Raw genomic sequence first — 17,657 nt, forward strand, 5'->3', positions numbered from 1 at the left:
GGTTGTGTATTTTTGCCATCATATTGAGTGTGAGACAGATACCACGAGTTGCGGGGTTGGTTTTGACCCACAGCCTCTTAGTCATGTACAGATTGTATTATTACATACCATTCTGGAATGCCGGGTTTAATATGGAGGGGAGAGGTATTGTAATTTGTGTATTGAAGTTTCGTGATTACATCACACTAAGGACTCCATTTTGTCATTTAATATACACCGTCCACTTTGGGAATCGATCTGAAATTAGGTCATGACGATTGCTTCCTCCTTCGTCTAGATAGATCACCTGATAACGTGGTATAATGGAAAATAGGAGATTGAACCGTGGGCTTACCGCCCTGTTCAAAACCGCTGGCCGCATTCACGGCAACAACCACTTTCTACGAAGGTGTATATTTTGGAATTTAGCCAGGAGTTGTACGCGGCAACGTCGTGTATATCACGGTTCGTAAGTGGAACAATATAATCTTTATAGAATGTGACTCAATAGTAAACAGCCTTTATACAAACGGAAACGCTGATCCAAGCGTGCCTTCCGGTCTGTGTACAACCGATCCTGATGATGATAAATAACGTATCACGACAACTAACGGAAGGCCGCTCTAACATTCATATCGCTAAATTCTCGACAAGAAAGGCGGGATGGACCATGCCGAGCTTCATCTTGCTCATCTTCACTACCTGCATCAAGGGCTGCTCGGCCGATGGTAGGAGGCCGTCAACCAGTATGCTTTTGCCAGCATGTTTGTGCTATGAAAGACCTCTTCATGCTCTTCACCAAGTGATTTCACTTTGATATCTTGATTTTGCTGCCATTTCTGTCACATCCACGATATTGCCTCTTTACCACGCATAACGTGGGCATCTATAGAGCAACGTGGCCCATTGTTGTAGAAGCTCAGGTGATGCTGGTCGTTGTGACATTGCGGATTTCACGTGGGGGTATAGCGCCCGGCACCTCTCCCAATTCTCGTATTCACCCGTGGGAAACTCTCCGCATGGATTGCTGGTAAAAATTTCCCGCTATTGATTGATTTGCCCACGAGATTTCAACCACGCACACCTAGCCAGTTGCAACAACTGACGCATCGTGAAAAAAGAGATGTTCTCGCTGATAGATGTGAATGCAAAATTTCTTAATGTTATGATTTCATCTTCAAAACCGGGTTCTATATCAGGACCAGATTCTCCCCTATCATCAGAGTCGCCCAGGAGCTCTGGAATTGGTGTGTTGGCCTCCGGTTGATCCCAGAAAAGGTTCTCTGGTATCTCTTGTAGAGAACAGACTCATGATGAGAGAAAGCAACTCCGCGGCAGATGTTTAGCGTATATAATCGAAGGATATTTGTCACGTCACTAGGATTGAATTTGGTAACCAGTCTCGGTAGTGGTGGCCCCCTCCTCTTTCAGAAGCCTTGTAGCTTTGCGGTCGCTCTCTTGAAAGTCTTTGAGTATTAGAATATGAAAAAGTAGTATTCCACACGACGGCAGGCGGGGCGCCATAAACGGCTCCCATTGCCCGGCTTTTTCGCCCTCGCCGACCGCCTGCCCGGCTGCGCCATCCCCCTACCCGTTCGGGCATGGCGCCCGCAGTGTCGTTCCATTTCGGGTTTAGCGCCACCCTGGCCGCTTTTTAACGCCGCAACCTTCTGCCAACCATCTAAAAAACACGGCTCGCCACTGCCCAACTTCTCGACGCACTTTCACTTCTTTTGTCCACCCCTTTCCACTCCTTCCTTTTTTTTTCTCGCCCCCACTGACTTTTGCGACCCTCTGTTCAGCCCCGCGTACAGTCCTTCGCATTTCATCGGATTTCGCCGCTCAACCCGTCCCAGCGAGCCTCGGCTGCGACACGATTCAGTCGCCGAGGGCTTGGAATACAGTGATGACCCTGTATTCGGCCCTCTTGGGTAATTCTACGTATGACATTTTCTTTTCGCCGAGAGTCCATGCTTCATTATGGTACCCTAGGATCTTTATTGCTTGCTGTTGTGATATGAGGCTGGTGCAGATCAGGAACCAAGCCGAACCATCGGAATTAATTCCGATGCATGTTTACGAAGAGTCAAGTTGATTGGAAATCAACTTAATCCTCTCGTTGTATATATAGCCTCACGTTTCCCTCTGAACTACAACACGTCGGTTTTGAGATTCCGGGTGAGTCGAGATCTGGGACAGCCGAGAAAGGTGAAGGTGGAATGACGAAGATGGGGAATTCAAAGGTAATATAAAATTCCAAATGGGTAGAACAAAAAACCAATGGACTCTTGCCGGGACTGTAACCCTTGCAGTAGTTTTGTTTGAGTCGATGGGTACTGGTGGCTGGCTCTAGCACAGAAGGTCAAAGCGTTCCAGGGCCTTAGGCATGATTTGTCCATTTTGTGTGTGCCCTTTATCCGCAGTGGGGAAAATCGCCAAACCCCATCAAAAAAACACACATTTTCAGACCCCTACAACCACTCTTTTCCCTTGGTCAAATTCCATAAAACTCAAAGTGGAGTATGAGTATAATTAGACTTAAAACATGTCAACATTTGAGTCTCGTACGAGCCCGAAATTTATTTCCACCCTTACCCCCCCCCTTTTTATCCGCTATAGTTAAGAAACCTTATTTAATCTTCTATTGATGGGTTTTCCTGCTACTTGTATAAGACATGCTACGGTTGGGCGGGCGGGTACCCCATCAAAAATTTTCAAACCCTTATTAAGCCCTTTGTACTTGATCAAATCTTTTGAAATTGAAATTGGAGTAAGATCAGACTTAAACCTTGAACATATCAAAATTTTGGGACTTGTACGAGTACAGAATATATATGCATCGGACTCTAGAAAATCAATTCCACCGGACCCCTCCCCGTACTTTTTCCCTCCTATAGTTAAGAAGCCTGATTTAATTCCACTGGGGTCCGGTGGAATTAGCCCTATAGGTTAGGTTTGGGAAAAGAAACCGCTTGCGCTTGCGTCCATCGTGTGCGTGCGCTCAAGGAGGTGGATGGATGTCCTGCAGCAGAAAAAAGGTTCAGCCTTGCAATTTTCTGTGCACCGCCTAGACAGTCTAGCTGAATGTATAGCAGCTACTTGTGTCACTGTACTAGATCTGATTATCACGCTATCAAGGTTGTAATGTACCTAAATCTGCACCTATCTTCACTACCTGGGCCTCACACATTCTTATTCACCAAAGTAAATGTCCGGGTTTTGTCCTTATCATTGGGAGCCAATCTGTTGCGATTGATGGCACCCAGAAGTTCTCTGTTTCTTCGATGAACAAGATGTCTGCGAAGCTACCTCTCATCAAAACATACGTATGATAATGCACCAATTTCGGAAGGATTAGTCCCCGCGCTGAAAACTGCCCTTTATCGGTTTGGAGCTTTATGCTTAGCTTCTCCTGACACCACACCACGCCGTCACAACACCGTCGTCGAAAATGCAGGCTAAGCTCATTTTCCAACAGAGTATTGATCACTGACGGCACAATTCACGCTCAGGAGTTTTTCAGACAGCCAATAGCAGCTAAGACGGATATAACAGAATACTCTCTCTCCCCTTGCGTCGGAGCGTGTTCGCGGCGGGACTATTGTACGACCTGTTTCGTTCAATTGAATAGATTCATGAGGTAGGACTAGCCTTTCTCTCCAATCGTGTATTATGCCGGTATGCCCTTCCTTGAAGGAGTGGGCCCCAATTAGACTACATATGTTGAAGACTATGTCGCAAGCACTGAATAAAAATGTCCCTCCAACGGGCACTACGCTTCTCGATTCTGCTACTATTAGACTCCACTTTTACGACCCTCGTACATAGACTTTCCGACTATAGTGCTTATTTCAGTCCGCCTTATATGGACAGTGGAACATTAAAAATTCCATTCCGATCTCATGATGAGAACGACGGCCTGGAAACTACTGGTCTCGAAACGACAGAGAAAAAAGACAGTAAGGGGGTTGGATCAGAGGCATCTTTACATCGTCTCCTACTCTAGGAGACGAAATGACTGACGTGGTCGTCCTCGCAGGCACAAGGCTCCAGTGTTTACTTGGGCAGGACCGAGTTCGGGCTTGTGTACACAGAGTACGTGGTCCAGGCCCAGAAGACCATGAAAGATTTGGTGTACATCACTTAAGTATCGCAATGTGTTTTGCGCTCCTTCCGTGCCTGCTGCTCCGCCTACCCCATTCTCCTAAATAAAGGAGAGTGTAGTCCTGGCCTGTTTATTAAGACTAATATCTGACCAAAGAGGATCCATATCATTATCATAACAAGTATGTTTCCCCGTACATACAGTAGTACTAGGGCAAAGATCTTCGAATCAGACAGTTGGCCGCTTCACTGCCTGTCCATTTCTCTGGCTGATTTCAATCTTTCTTCCCCCCTAATTTCCAGCCCCCTTAGGTCTTTCTGGTATTTGGCGAGGGCATGAGGATCATAGCCTCCTTCCGAGATTGCAGGCTTATCCTGTTCCGTGGATGGATCATGGTGGTTGTAGGTGGTCTTAGGCTTCCCCTTGATATCGGCTAGTTTTTCTCGGGCAGTGATTGAAGCTTCATACCAGTCGCAATGTGCTGCAAACTGGAGTTTCTGGGTCTTCACACCGACAGCAGCAAACAGTGTGAACCTGAAATGTCAGTTAAACCTTACTGATGGCCGGGAAGTACGAACAGAAACTTTTGCGCTCCTTCACAGCTGATGCCCTGTTATCATAGATTCATGGTATATAGTGTGTAGGCACACTGGCACACTTACTGGACAACCCAGATACGACCAATCTGGGGACCAACACAGATCGCCTGCGAGATAGCTGACCGCAATATTGGATTCATCGTTACGTGGTCCGCGCGTTCCAACGTGCCGGCTTGAAGAAAAGCGTTGATCCTCTCCCCTTCTCCCGCGATTTTGATATCAACATCGCCTCGGGCTGTATGAACATAAATCTCCCAACTATCGGTAACAATCACCCATTCAATCATGAATCGCTTTTTGATATCGGCACTTGGGAGATTTGCTTTTCCTTTCAGCGCCAGGCAGGAGATTGACATGGTGGAGCGGATGCTTCCAGGCAGCAACTATAGGGAACAATTCATTTCATCCAGGCAGAATTGTAGGTCCTGTGTTTAATATACTGTTCCCCCACCACTGATTGATGGCGCTACAGTACAGGAAAGCTAGACCAAATCTGGACAGAATTGGCACATTACGCCAAAGAGGGCTTATTATGGACTAGTGTGAGCATATAGCAAATAGCCTGCAAACAACATTTGCAAGATGGATACCACTGTTAGCCAATTAACGGTCTGCAAACGACGTTTGCGCTATAGCGGGGCCGGTAATACTCTTTGCAGATCTAAGTGGTCCAATAGAAGAAGGCTATGCATCCGAGGCGTTTCTTAGCCCTTGGATTTGCGGGTCCAAAAGGCTGGTCCGTGACATCTGGGACAGGCGGGGCCGTGAACTATACCTAGATAGGCAAGAATTTTGTCGTAGGATAAGATAAGTCACACCGAGGCGCAAAAGTGCTTTCAATGAGCGGGGAGGGGCTAGAATGGTCCGCAATTTGTTTGCTCCCTTTTTTTTTAAGCAGCAACAACCTACCCTACACATATTAAGTGGAAAGGAGGTGGTGCAAATAATGTAGGGTAGCCGAAAAGCGACTGCAATCAACTTCCCCGGAGCATTCACTTGTTATGTTGTCACTTTTAATACATAATAAAATATCTACAAAAACCGACTTACTTGCTCATTTTCGATTCACAATAAAATTCTTCCAGAATCAAAAAGGGTCGCTTTGTGAATTAGTAGACTGGTGGTTTAAGACCGTGGTAGATTAAGATGTACTTCCCGAAAAGGAAGGAAATATGTCGCTCATGCACCGCCTGGGCGGCGGTCACGCGAACTGATTACATAAACGGCCACGTGTCTGCAAACCCCCCCTCATTCTCTCCTGTGCTTCTAACCCCATAAATGCAATGCCTGACTTGGAACGGTCTGTCACCAGCAACCCAATCCTATCGGAAGCCTTGCAGAGTCACATTTGATCCAGTTCCTCAATTTGCTCTCATCGAAAATATAAGCGTCAAAAGAAAAAATTTCACCATGACATCACAATTTTACGAGCGTTTCACCGAAGAGAACGTCACCGACGACATGCTGGACAAAGCTGCGCATCTTTTCAACAGAAACTATGGGATTTGGGGACCCCAGTCCCAAAATGCGGGTGAGAAAAGACAAATTTTACCCCCGTAAACATATCTGATTTCCCTGCCAGGTAAATCCGTGAAGCTGAGCGCGGGAAGATTGCGAGCACAATACCTTCTCCCACGCACCGACCAGAGCGAGAGTGTTTATATCCGAGTGACCATCGATGGAGTTCTTGTTGGAAACGCATTTGCCTGTCGCTGGGTGTGTAATAATCAGACTGTTTGTTGGATCACTCAATTAGTGGTCGATCAGTATAACCGCGGAAAGGGACTTGCGAGTGGTCTCTTGCGAGCACTCATCCAAGATTCTGATCACATTTACGGCGTTATGAGCTCACACCCAGCTGCATGTCTGGCTGCAGCCAAAGTTTTTGGGAGTAAGTCTCCCGCGGAAGTTAGATCATCAAATTCTCATTTCGAGTAGGAACCATCGAAAAGGTGGATCTTGACTTCATTGGCAAGATTGCTAGTGAAGTCATGTCAACTTCACCGATCCCTTATATTCGTGATGCCAAGCTCTGTGGAACTGTATTCGATGCTAATCATTCAAGTGGGATTGTTTCCGGCGTGAACACAAATTTCTTTGTGGACCACACAGAGCCATTAAAGGCGTTGGCCATAGTAAAAAATGAATGGCAGTGGCCACTTGGTAAGCTGCTAGATGGCCATGAATATCTTCTCATATTGCCAGCTAAAAAGCGCCGTTCGCGGTCGACATCTGCTGATGTCCATCGTTAGTCAAGTTAGCTTATTTGGCCTGCAGCCGCGCGAAATGAATATTTGGTTTGATTATTTGCCTTTGATTTTAAAGCCACACAACTCCTGTATCGTTGTTGCAGCTAAATAAAAACTTATAACTTCGCTCCGGGCGTTCTATCAAGAGACGAAGCTGACTGATCATTCGCGGATACTGTCTGTTCCCTTTGCACCGTATTTTGAAGCACCTGATCATAAATATAGGTCCCAACTCCCGGAATCAAGAATTGAAAGCTTCTCCTTCGAGATATTTCTGTTGCTTTGCAGAAATTCTCAGAGCTTTCAATTGTATTACCAAGGGCGTTCAAGGCATTCGATATCGCATGGTATGCGACACAACAAGTAAAAACCTCCTCCTCCAGTGGGTTGTAAAATTTGTTCCAAGCCAGAACATCTGACCATCTTCGCAACGCATCCTGTGCGAACAGCGACAAACGTGCGAACGCAATCAGAGTCCTGACATGTCCCAAGCGATCCACGATGTCAATCTCGCCCAAATTGCCATAAATAGCTAATAGCTCCGTGACATTATCGCCAGCCTCCCGATATTGTCCTTGCCTCATTCGAACCTCAACAAACGAAAGAAGCAGTCGTCGGTAACCTTTGAGATGTTGACGGGATGATCTCCTTAGTTGTTCAACAGCCGCTCCTACCATCTCGGCTGCGCGAGGTAGATATGAATTGCCCGGGCCTTCTGAATAGTCTAATTCACAATAAAGGTCGGCAAGGTTGGATTTCATAAGAAACGCCTTCGCATCTGGTAGCCCAGGAGATCCAAGGCAAGTCTCAAAACAACGTTTAGCTTCCATGAATTGGCCTTGCCCTCGCAGGATTCGGCCAATGCAAGATATTTGATCCCATAACAACTGCTCCTGTTTGCCTGGGATATCTCGGAATGGCATCCAGTTTTTGATTTGTTCGTGAGCTATCGAAAAGCAAAATTGATAGACATGATTGGATGCCTGTGAAATAAACAAAGCTGCGACGTGAAGGTCAACTGACTCGTCTCGGAGGCCTGACAAACAGTCTTCAATAATCTGCTGAGAGCCTTTGATGTTCCCGGCCAGGCGCATCAACACGCTCTGTCGGAAAGTCACTTTGGCCTTCAATTGAAGGGAGTGGCAATTTCGGGCAAGGTGCTGAGCCATCTCGAGAATGGTTTCGCGGCCGCTCATTTCCCAGCATTTTGTTTTTGACGCTGCCACTAAAGAATCGATTTTATCCTCTAAGGAGGGATCTGAATTATGTCGCTGTTCAAAGTAGTTCACGATACTGTCAAAATACTTTAGTTTGCTTTTTTCACAAAAGAGAGGTAAGTGATTCTTACAACGCTTCTAATTCATCATGAAATTGGTGGTCCGGCGAGTTGTACGGCATGCACCGGGCGAAATCAGCCAAACTGCGACTGGGGGCCATAATCAGTAGCTCGCCAGCGATTGGGGCGGGCAAGTTGCTGGGCGTGCGTGGGGGTAACGCTTTTCGTCTATGGGACTTGCCGAAACAAGAATGTTTGTAACTGTAGATTCTGTGACATGTTGAGCACTGCTGAGAAAATCTGATTCGATGAATCATAGGCCCACTGTGTGTCATGGCTGGTTTTCAAAGACAAGGTTGATAAATGAGTTAACTAGCTGTTGGTCGATTGACGCCTTTGGAAATCGGACCGGAGAAACGTTTCCCCAGGAAGTTGGCTCTGCTACCTCCTGCTATCGCGTCACCATTTGAGTTCTGCGCGTCGAGTGGACACACACGACCCCGCGGCGGCAAACTAGCGCGACCTGAGTTCCGGAAAATAAATCCATCATGTGTGAGCTCTGATTGGATCAGTTTTTCCAGTGGTCATCTCAGACCGCTTTTTAGATCGGTTACAGGATTATATGTTACAAGTGTTAGATCACGAAGGATGTATGTCGGAACGTGGTCTTTATAGTACTGAGACAAGCGCGGTTGTACAGGGTGTTAGCCACGACCCACTAAAAACAGTTTGACTGAGTGCAGCCACGTCACATTGACTGCAGGATCGTGAAAATGAACCCGACTTTGCTCTACTTATTTCAAATAATTTTTGAATGAGTGATGCTTGATAGATGCTTTGAAAACTTTCTCACTGGGCCGCTCTCACCTAACATGTACCTTTCCGAAACCCGACGAGTTGCGGTAGCTTCGCGAATGCTGCGCCCTCTCCCGACTTGAGATATCTAGTGGCTTTCCAGATGTTATCGTTGTCTGCGAGAAATTCATTCCAATTATAAAGCTCTTTTCAATTGGTTGATCGATCATGATGCTTCTTTTCAGGATGTTCAAGGGGGTATCGATAGGCTCTGTTGCGAAGCATTCGAGCAGGGCGACTATGAAAAGTTTCGCAGGCTGTTCTCGAAAGGAGCGTCTTTAGATGTTTTGGCTGGAGTGGTATTCGATTTTTCTGGTTGTCATAAGCCAAGGTCACGTCAAGCTTGCCGTTCTCATCTACTGCGCTGAAGAGGGCCCTCGGAGAAGGATCAACGCCTAGTGGCTCCCATGAGGCAATGACAGCAGAGCTAAAATTGCATCGACGTAAAGGACTCGGTGACGGTTGGAGGAGATCGATCACCTAGATATACAGCTTGTGGATAATCGTAAGACAAAGTTTGGCAAAGAGACCGTCCTTGCTACCACCTTTTATTTCTTTACATGGTATTTGCTGTTATTGAGACTTTAGTAGGGTAAACCTCCCCTTTTTCTGCCACGGATTGCAAACTTTGCAATGACATTTTACAGTGAAAAGCCAAGAAACTGGTGGTTTACAGACCGATGAGAAAGAAGCATAGGCGAGACACGTAATTACGGTGATTTAGCATGACTCATCAGGGCGACACAACTAGATTAAAAGGAAGTTAACCTAATATGGAAAAGCGGGGCTCTGTGAGATCACAAGAGAGCATATCGAGGTAAATCTGATTTCGAATATCACTGTAAGAGCCGGCAGATCAAGATTCCCAAAATCAAAATGGGAATAACTTTCAGGGCGCATGATATGATGAGGATGTTTAGAATAGGGGTAAGTAGATCAACGAAGATCACCTGCATACAACATCAGTACGTAAATGCATAGCCATCTGTATCTATCTACCTGGCGGAAAGAAAGTAAACAGATATGCTTACTCAGCTGTTTATCTTCCAATAGCCTTGATTCGGCTGCCAGCCCACTAGGCTGGTTTGATATCGTCTCGGAATTTTGGGAATATCGCATGCCATCGTTTCGCTTTGTTTTCCTCCAGTTTACTGCGCCAGGCTGCATACTAAATCGGTCAACCCACATGAAGCTGTTATCGTTCGGCCAAACTTCGTTCGAGAAGTACGTAGCTCCTTCTACCGTCGGATGCACCATCATTATTCGACGTTGCGAATTCTGTTCAGACTCTATCGTGATGATAGGCTCTTCTATCGCTTGGAAATATGATAGGCCCGATGGGTGAAATCTTTCTGAGGGTGGAGGACACAAAAGCGTGACTGTTTGGCCCTCAGATATGCGCCACGCGAAGATTGCTGAAGCCCCATGAATATAATGACTCCATTTTGGGGCCTATTGAAGTAGTCAGGGTTTGCATCTGGTGATCTTCGGCCCATTATTAGGCAACCGTGCGAGGTACGCCGCTCCATTGCACTTGTGTATTAGTGACCCAGTCATCGGATAAAACCTGTTCAATTATCGGAATTGCCTCGATCGGCGTCAAATATCGGCTGATGATTTCGACGACTTTGTCTTGCGTCAAATTCGGGGCGTGAAGTCGCTGGATAAGTCTTTCCTGAGTATCCATCAAATCGAGTACTGTATGCAGATCTTACTTCAATTGGTACTCGAAATTTTCCATTCATCTTTTTATATACTAGAATTAAAAATGACTGACTGTGTGACATCATGCAGAGCAACTCACGTCATGCTCTAGTGGCGAAGATATGAACTCATTAAACTTTGGTCTGAACCGTATTGGCGCGGCAGGAATTGTATGACAGCCTCTATAATTGTACATACAATTTCTGGTGCAGTATACAGACGATGATGATAGTTTTATTTGCCCTGTCTCACAATGAACAAGCGATACTGTACAGTATAAACATGTGTAGTATAGAGGAGGTCACCCCAGGTGCCTGATTCTTCATCAAGCATCAATGATGGCAATGGGCTCTACATACTACCCTCCCTGGCACGTATATTTTGGTATTTCAGATGCACCTAGGCATCAATTGATGAGATATCTCTCATTAGATACTATGTACTTGTATTATTGATACAGTACTATGGCCGGCAAAGGGATATAAATATATGTATATGCATTCGGAGATGCCTTCCGCTAACGCCTTGAGCAATTGCGGGCAACACGGTCGAACTGCTGGTCATTCTTCCACGAAAAAGAAGAGCAAATTGAGGGCATAGTATTTCTGTCTAGCCCATCTTATCAAGAAATATTACATGGATGCACGAAAGTTTACAAGTTCCTGCATGCAGCGCTCCAAACTCGTTAGATAGCTGGTCCTAAAAGCTGTCTTGATCAAGACGGCTTACATAAGGTTTTACAGTCCTTCCCACCCCCTAGCGAAGCTTGCTTTCCCCTGCGATTATGAAAAAGAAAAAACAGACGAATCTTATTTTGAACGCATCATTATAGAGAATTATTTCGACCCAGGACGGTCATCCCAAGCTTCGAGCACAGCCCTCAATCCATTTCGAAAGTTTTCAAACCCTTGTTTAGAGTATTCTAGTAATGCCCCTTGGTCAGCAAGCTGACGATCAATAATTTGCAATTTTTGACACAATTGAACGTTGGCCGCGCAGAGCATGTCGTTCTCCTCCTGCAGACGATAGAATTCAGCCTGCTTGCTACTATAGGACTCCCAAAGCTTTGAGTAAAGCTGGAGAATCTCCGCAGCCTGGTTCATAGGCTCGGTGTTATCTTGATTCTGCCCCGTCCGATCCCGGATGAGCGGTCGAAATGGATCTACTTGTAGCGGGCTATCAAAATGCGAATCTGGGACCTATCATAAAGGGTTAGTACTGATCAGTCGTCTTCCAGTACATACTTACTGGCCAATGCTCCGAGCCTTCGTCCATTGGAACCGAGAATAGATCCGCGTTCTCGGACGACTGGCACAATGATTCGAACTCGGACCCATCAGCTGAGGTCCCTTGTATTTGATTGGGGATGGCCATTGCTGTTGACAGGAGTGAGATGGCAGTACCTGGAGCTTCAATCAAGTTCAGCAGAGGCTCTTTATAGAATACTCGAATTGACTGGTAATAGTTAGCATACAGTGAATTGAAAAACGATATATAAAGGTAGCAACTAAATGAAGCGCAATTCTGCTGCAGCTTCTTCCTGGTGAAGCATTGTTCAGGGCAGTGTTGTTGATAATGTACTGTGTAAACACCTAGAAATCTTTACGAACGGTTTGATCGTCCATTGAGGTGTTTCTTTTTCTCGCCTTATTTCAGTGGGTCAATTTATATTGCCCTCAACTTTTAAAGCACGAAACTGACTCGTCATTCAATTCTCAAACAGCCACCAGGCGATTTGATAATTTGAGTGCTTCTTTGCGGATTTCGACTCTCACTGCAAAATACACTATACCCTATTCGATGTTGACAGAGGCTCTTCAGCGCTATCACTGGAATTCAATAAAGGCTGCTTCTTTTGACGTGTTTCATCAGTGTAAAAGTTCCCGGTGTCCCATGTATCGTCCTTGACCATTCTCAATTCAATACTAGAATGAGTATGACCCTTCAGCTTATTTTATCGTCCCTTCAAATCTCCCGCAGCCTTATTTTGGAAACTTTCACCATCCAATTTTTAGATGTAAAATATCTACACGCTTGAATACAGGGCCGCTCGAAATCAGCTTCACCTGGCTTTTCTCTTTCAAAAAGTTTTCGAACTTTATCTTGCATCACATTATACCTATTATAGTTAGACTACCCCTGACCCGGTATCTTTCCGTATTCCATGACAGTAGCAATAATACGGATAAAAATAGGTATTGTATTCCGTTGTACAGGAATTCTGTGCTCTACGATAGAAGACACGAAGTTCTAGAACATTCCTTGCAAAGTAAGCAAATGATATCACTAACTAGTAAGTCGCCGATCTGCTTCACCTTAATCATGGGTGGCGTAACGATTCTTCGTCTGCCGACACGCGTGGACGGAGACCGGGCATGACCGAACAAGCGGAGGTTGTTGCGAATATTGACGATCGAGCGCTCGCTACACTCAGCAGCCGTGGCCATCTGTAAAATAGTCACGGATCCACATTCGATCATATCACGAATCATCTCTAGCTTGCATGGAGAAAGTCGAGGGGCCATTTTAGCGAGACTGTAGGGGTTCCCCCTGGCATCTTTGATGCAACGGAGAAGAGGGGGTTTTCCATGCTCACCCTGCTCACCCTGCTCAGTGAGCGGGTGCAATGAATCTTTATCGAAAGTCGCGGGGAATGCTGGGGTATTAGGAAATGCACGTGACTTTGACCCACAGTGGTTCCTGGGAAGTGAGTGGTTTCTTGGTGATCTGAAAAGTGCGGGTGTTGATCAGTGATCAGTGATCATAATGTGAAGGACTCAAATACTTGCACCTCATACAGAGGCATTGCTAGAATGAGCATTGGGAACTTCCGCGCGGCATATATTGGCATGATATTGTAATTAAAAGCATGACAGAAATCAAAATAATATGTATCAAGAGAAACGGCAATCAAAGGGTAGGTATAGGACAGTGTTTTGAAAGTGCGAGAAAAATGACGCGATTTGATGAACAGGCAAAAGCTATTTTGGCCTCATGTATAGAAAAAAGAGAGACACTAAGGGGGCGATATTCTGAGGGTAACCATAAGAGGTTGAGTCCACCATAGGTTATCCAGGAACGGTCATCGCCAAGTCCATATCCATACTGCTTTGGAGGATGGGTAAAAGTGTTATGCATAGGCGTCACAGCATCCACTGAGCTTATGCAAAATGTACGAGCATCGGTGTGCAGACAATTTGAATCGGCGATGTCAAATTTGACGAAGCTAGTAAAGCCGGTAGAGAGGGTTGACATGCTCTGGCCGGTGGCTTCATCCCATATCCGGACGGTCTTATCATCTGACGCTGATGCAAGTCGGCTTCCATCCCGCGACCAGGCAATTGACCGGACCCAATCACTATGCCCCTCCAGAGTAGACACGCTCTGGCCGGTGGCTGGATCCCATATCCGGACTGTCTCATCTAAAGACCCTGATGCAAGTCGGCTTCCATCTGGCGACCAGGCAATTGACTGGACCGAACGATTATGCCCCTCTAGAGTAGACGTGCTCTGGCCGGTGGCTGGATGCCATATCCGCACTGTGTTATCGCTTGACCCTGATGCAAGTCGGCTTCCATCTGGCGACCAGGCAATTGACCGGACCCAGTGACTATGCCCCTCGAGAGTAGACATGCTCTGGCCGGTTGCTGGATCCCATATTCGGACGGTGTTATCATCTGACCCTGATGCAAGTCGGCTTCCATCTGGCGACCAGGCAATTGACCGGACCCAATCACTATGCCCCTCCAGAGTAGACACGCTCTGGCCGGTGGCTGGATCCCATATTCGGACGGTGTCATCCCCAGACCCTGATGCAAGTCGGCTTCCATCTGGCGACCAGGCAATTGACTGGACCGAATGACTATGCCCCTCGAGAGTAGACACGCTCTGACCGGTGGCTGGATCCCATATCCGCACTGTGTCATCCCCAGACCCTGATGCAAGTCGGCTTCCATCTGGCGACCAGGCAATTGACTGGACCGAACGATTATGCCCCTCTAGAGTAGACGTGCTCTGGCCGGTGGCTGGATGCCATATCCGCACTGTGTTATCGCTTGACCCTGATGCAAGTCGGCTTCCATCTGGCGACCAGGCAATTGACCGGACCCAGTGACTATGCCCCTCGAGAGTAGACATGCTCTGGCCGGTTGCTGGATCCCATATTCGGACGGTGTTATCATCTGACCCTGATGCAAGTCGGCTTCCATCTGGCGACCAGGCAATTGACCGGACCCAATCACTATGCCCCTCCAGAGTAGACACGCTCTGGCCGGTGGCTGGATCCCATATCCGGACGGTCTTATCACAAGACCCTGATGCAAGTCGGCTTCCATCTGGCGACCAGGCAATTGACTGGACCCAGCCATTATGCCCCTCGAGAGTACCAACGCTCTGGCCGGTGGCTGGATCCCATATCCGGACTGTCTTATCCGAAGACCCTGATGCAAGTCGGCTTCCATCTGGCGACCAGGCAATTGACTGGACCCAGCCATTATGCCCCTCGAGAGTAGACACGCTCTGACCGGTGGCTGGATCCCATATCCGCACTGTGTCATCCCCAGACCCTGATGCAAGTCGGCTTCCATCTGGCGACCAGGCAATTGACCGGACCCAGTGACTATGCCCCTCGAGAGTAGACACGCTCTGGCCGGTGGCTGGATCCCATATCCGGACTGTCTTATCCCGGGACCCTGATGCAAGTCGGCTTCCATCTGGCGACCAGGTAATCGATTCGACCGAATCACTATGCCCCTCAAGAGTTTGAAGGCAAGCACTCCAGCTTTTCTCCACTATGGGATAGTTTGAAACCCAATCAGGTCTATCTTCCCGGAAAGCTATTCCAGTCAGGCTCTTTGACGGGCTAAAGACGAGAGGTGAGCAATACACCTGTAGCGGGCTGCTCTCGATTCCTGTTTTATGATATTGAATGAATCTACTGGCGTCTTGAGCTCGTTCCAAGAGTCCATCTGACTCACTCTCCTCCTGTCAGCAGATAACCTTATATTAGCAGGCTACTCCGTGTTGGCACGGACTTGGCAACATACGACAATCAAACTTTCTAGCCTTTTCATAGCGCGTATGCCATCTGAAAGGCTTCCCAATATGCTCAGAGCCTCGAGCCAGTGGAGGTATTTCTGCTGCAGAAACCTATCCAGTATCTGCCTATCCTTCAAACTCTGTCTATAGGTTGCGTTATACTTCCAAGCATCAAGATGGCCTACCCAATAGACACAAGCGTACTCAGCGGGTGCTAGTGGATTTGGGTTTGGCACACTAATATCCTTAGAGGATATGCCTGGCAATTTGAGGTCAAAGATGTCACGTCGAAGTGTCTTGAAAAGAACATTCAGACATTGGGAGAAGATAGTGTAGTGTTCACTGTCTAGGCCCTTGGGAAACATCTCCGCGAATGCCTCTCTAGTCAGGAATTCTTTCGCAGATTGATGAACAAACGTGATGGTGCTTTCTCGTAATGTCAGGAACGACCCACATATCCCGATAACCTCAAGGAGTGTGTCAAGATCATCGAAGCCATCATTCCGCCCCGCAAGGAGGGAGCTTAGCTCGCTAAGCGTGACTGGGCGATAAACTGCCATTACAGTGCCCAGTATCTGTTTGCAGAGCTCTGCGTCTTCTGAGTCACGAACCTGACCCATCATTCGGCGGTAAAGATTATCGAGTCCAGGCGGGAACATTTCAAGCTTCTTCATTACATGCCTTCTTGGCGTTTGGTCAAGATTCTTCCAGACCAAGGCAACCCATAGGAAAGTGCCTTGTGAGTTGCGTAATAAGTGGCGTTTGACAGTTGCAGTTATTTTCTCATCGTATCTTTTTTGCTTGGCCAAAGAGTCCACTTTATGTTGGATGAATGCATCTACAGCTCCAGACACGGATGTCTCATTCAGCTCCAACGAGATCGGAGCTACATGTGTAGCAGAGTCGAGACACTCAGTAATCTGATATTCGTTACGACTGGAGACAACCCATTTTATTTCTTGATGGGCTGTTGAGTGTTCAACGATTAGATCCAGAAGGTCTTGAAGACCATCTCGACATTCGTCCAAAGCATCAATCACGAAGTAGGTACTCTTCAAAGACGAGTCTTCGAGGATTTGTGTGAAAATGGATACGAGGGCACTCCATGCATTGATGTCTTCGAACAGGTCTTTCCCTGCAGAATCGTATCGAGCTCGCACGTGGCGGAGAAGTGATGGATGCTTCTCGATAAGTGAACATATCAAGCCACGTAAGACGGACGTCGCACTATTGATACGCATATCGGTGGCTTGGCAGAAGAAGAACGAGAGAGTTGCACTCTCATTATGTGATTGTGTCAACTCCTCGATGATGCCACACAGAAGCATCGTCTTGCCTTTGCCGGGATCACCCCTGATCCAGAGAAGACGATTGCTCTGGTTATTTTGCCATTTTCTGAAAGCTGCGTTTTCAAGAATCCAGCGGTAGGAGTCTTTGAGTAGCCCACCGTTAGTTTTCTTGATACGCTCTTTATCATCGCAGGGGTTGGTCGTTCGTAGGTCGCGCAGACATGCTTGGTCTAACAACCTTTCCGGTTGACCTTGCGGCAAACCCAAATTAGTTACATATAATCACGTTCACGATTCTGTACGTACTCAGATTCGCCGTGATGGGTCCATAGTTTTTTGCGACTTGGATTCCGGAGTTGACGCCATTGTAAGAAGCATGAGTGGCCATGATGGGAAGCCAGAACTCGAAATAAGGTAGGAGGAAGTCAGCGTCAAATGCCCAACTTTGGTTTACCCCGCTTTTAGGTGATCTATCGAGATACAGAAGAACCGGACCGTCCCTAACATCTCTCATTAGTTAGAAATGATTGCTTTGAGTTCACGCTCCCCAACCTTAATAAGCGT

The 17,657-nt window shown here is 46.8% G+C and overlaps 5 protein-coding genes across 5 annotated transcripts; 1 reads left to right on the plus strand and 4 right to left on the minus strand.

Annotated features, from left to right (window-relative positions):
- Positions 1-4,329: 4,329 nt before the first annotated feature.
- N7466_011079 (uncharacterized protein) lies at positions 4,330-5,039 on the minus strand (the record flags this gene model as incomplete). Its single annotated transcript, XM_057170468.1, has 2 exons — positions 4,330-4,618; positions 4,747-5,039. 2 exons carry the CDS (start codon positions 5,037-5,039, stop codon positions 4,330-4,332), a joined length of 582 nt encoding a protein of 193 aa, XP_057016200.1.
- Positions 5,040-6,093: 1,054 nt separating this feature from the next.
- Positions 6,094-6,935, plus strand: N7466_011080 (uncharacterized protein; the record flags this gene model as incomplete). Its single annotated transcript, XM_057170469.1, has 3 exons — positions 6,094-6,214; positions 6,266-6,574; positions 6,622-6,935. The coding sequence occupies 3 exons, from the start codon at positions 6,094-6,096 to the stop codon at positions 6,933-6,935; spliced, it is 744 nt and encodes a 247-aa protein (XP_057016201.1).
- Positions 6,936-7,048: 113 nt separating this feature from the next.
- On the minus strand, positions 7,049-8,128 carry N7466_011081 (uncharacterized protein; the record flags this gene model as incomplete). Its single annotated transcript, XM_057170470.1, has 1 exon — positions 7,049-8,128. The coding sequence occupies one exon, from the start codon at positions 8,126-8,128 to the stop codon at positions 7,049-7,051; it is 1,080 nt and encodes a 359-aa protein (XP_057016202.1).
- A 3,475-nt stretch (positions 8,129-11,603) lies between these two features.
- On the minus strand, positions 11,604-12,141 carry N7466_011082 (uncharacterized protein; the record flags this gene model as incomplete). The annotated part of the gene is made up of 2 exons (XM_057170471.1): positions 11,604-11,966; positions 12,016-12,141. 2 exons carry the CDS (start codon positions 12,139-12,141, stop codon positions 11,604-11,606), a joined length of 489 nt encoding a protein of 162 aa, XP_057016203.1.
- Positions 12,142-13,677: 1,536 nt separating this feature from the next.
- N7466_011083 (NACHT and WD40 repeat domain-containing protein) lies at positions 13,678-17,481 on the minus strand (the record flags this gene model as incomplete). The annotated part of the gene is made up of 3 exons (XM_057170472.1): positions 13,678-15,654; positions 15,813-17,344; positions 17,400-17,481. The coding sequence occupies 3 exons, from the start codon at positions 17,479-17,481 to the stop codon at positions 13,678-13,680; spliced, it is 3,591 nt and encodes a 1,196-aa protein (XP_057016204.1).
- Positions 17,482-17,657: the final 176 nt, after the last annotated feature.

Source organism: Penicillium verhagenii (genome assembly GCF_028828195.1).
Source record: "Penicillium verhagenii strain IBT 33310 chromosome Unknown utg000012l_segment0_segment0, whole genome shotgun sequence".
NCBI lineage: Eukaryota > Fungi > Ascomycota > Eurotiomycetes > Eurotiales > Aspergillaceae > Penicillium > Penicillium verhagenii.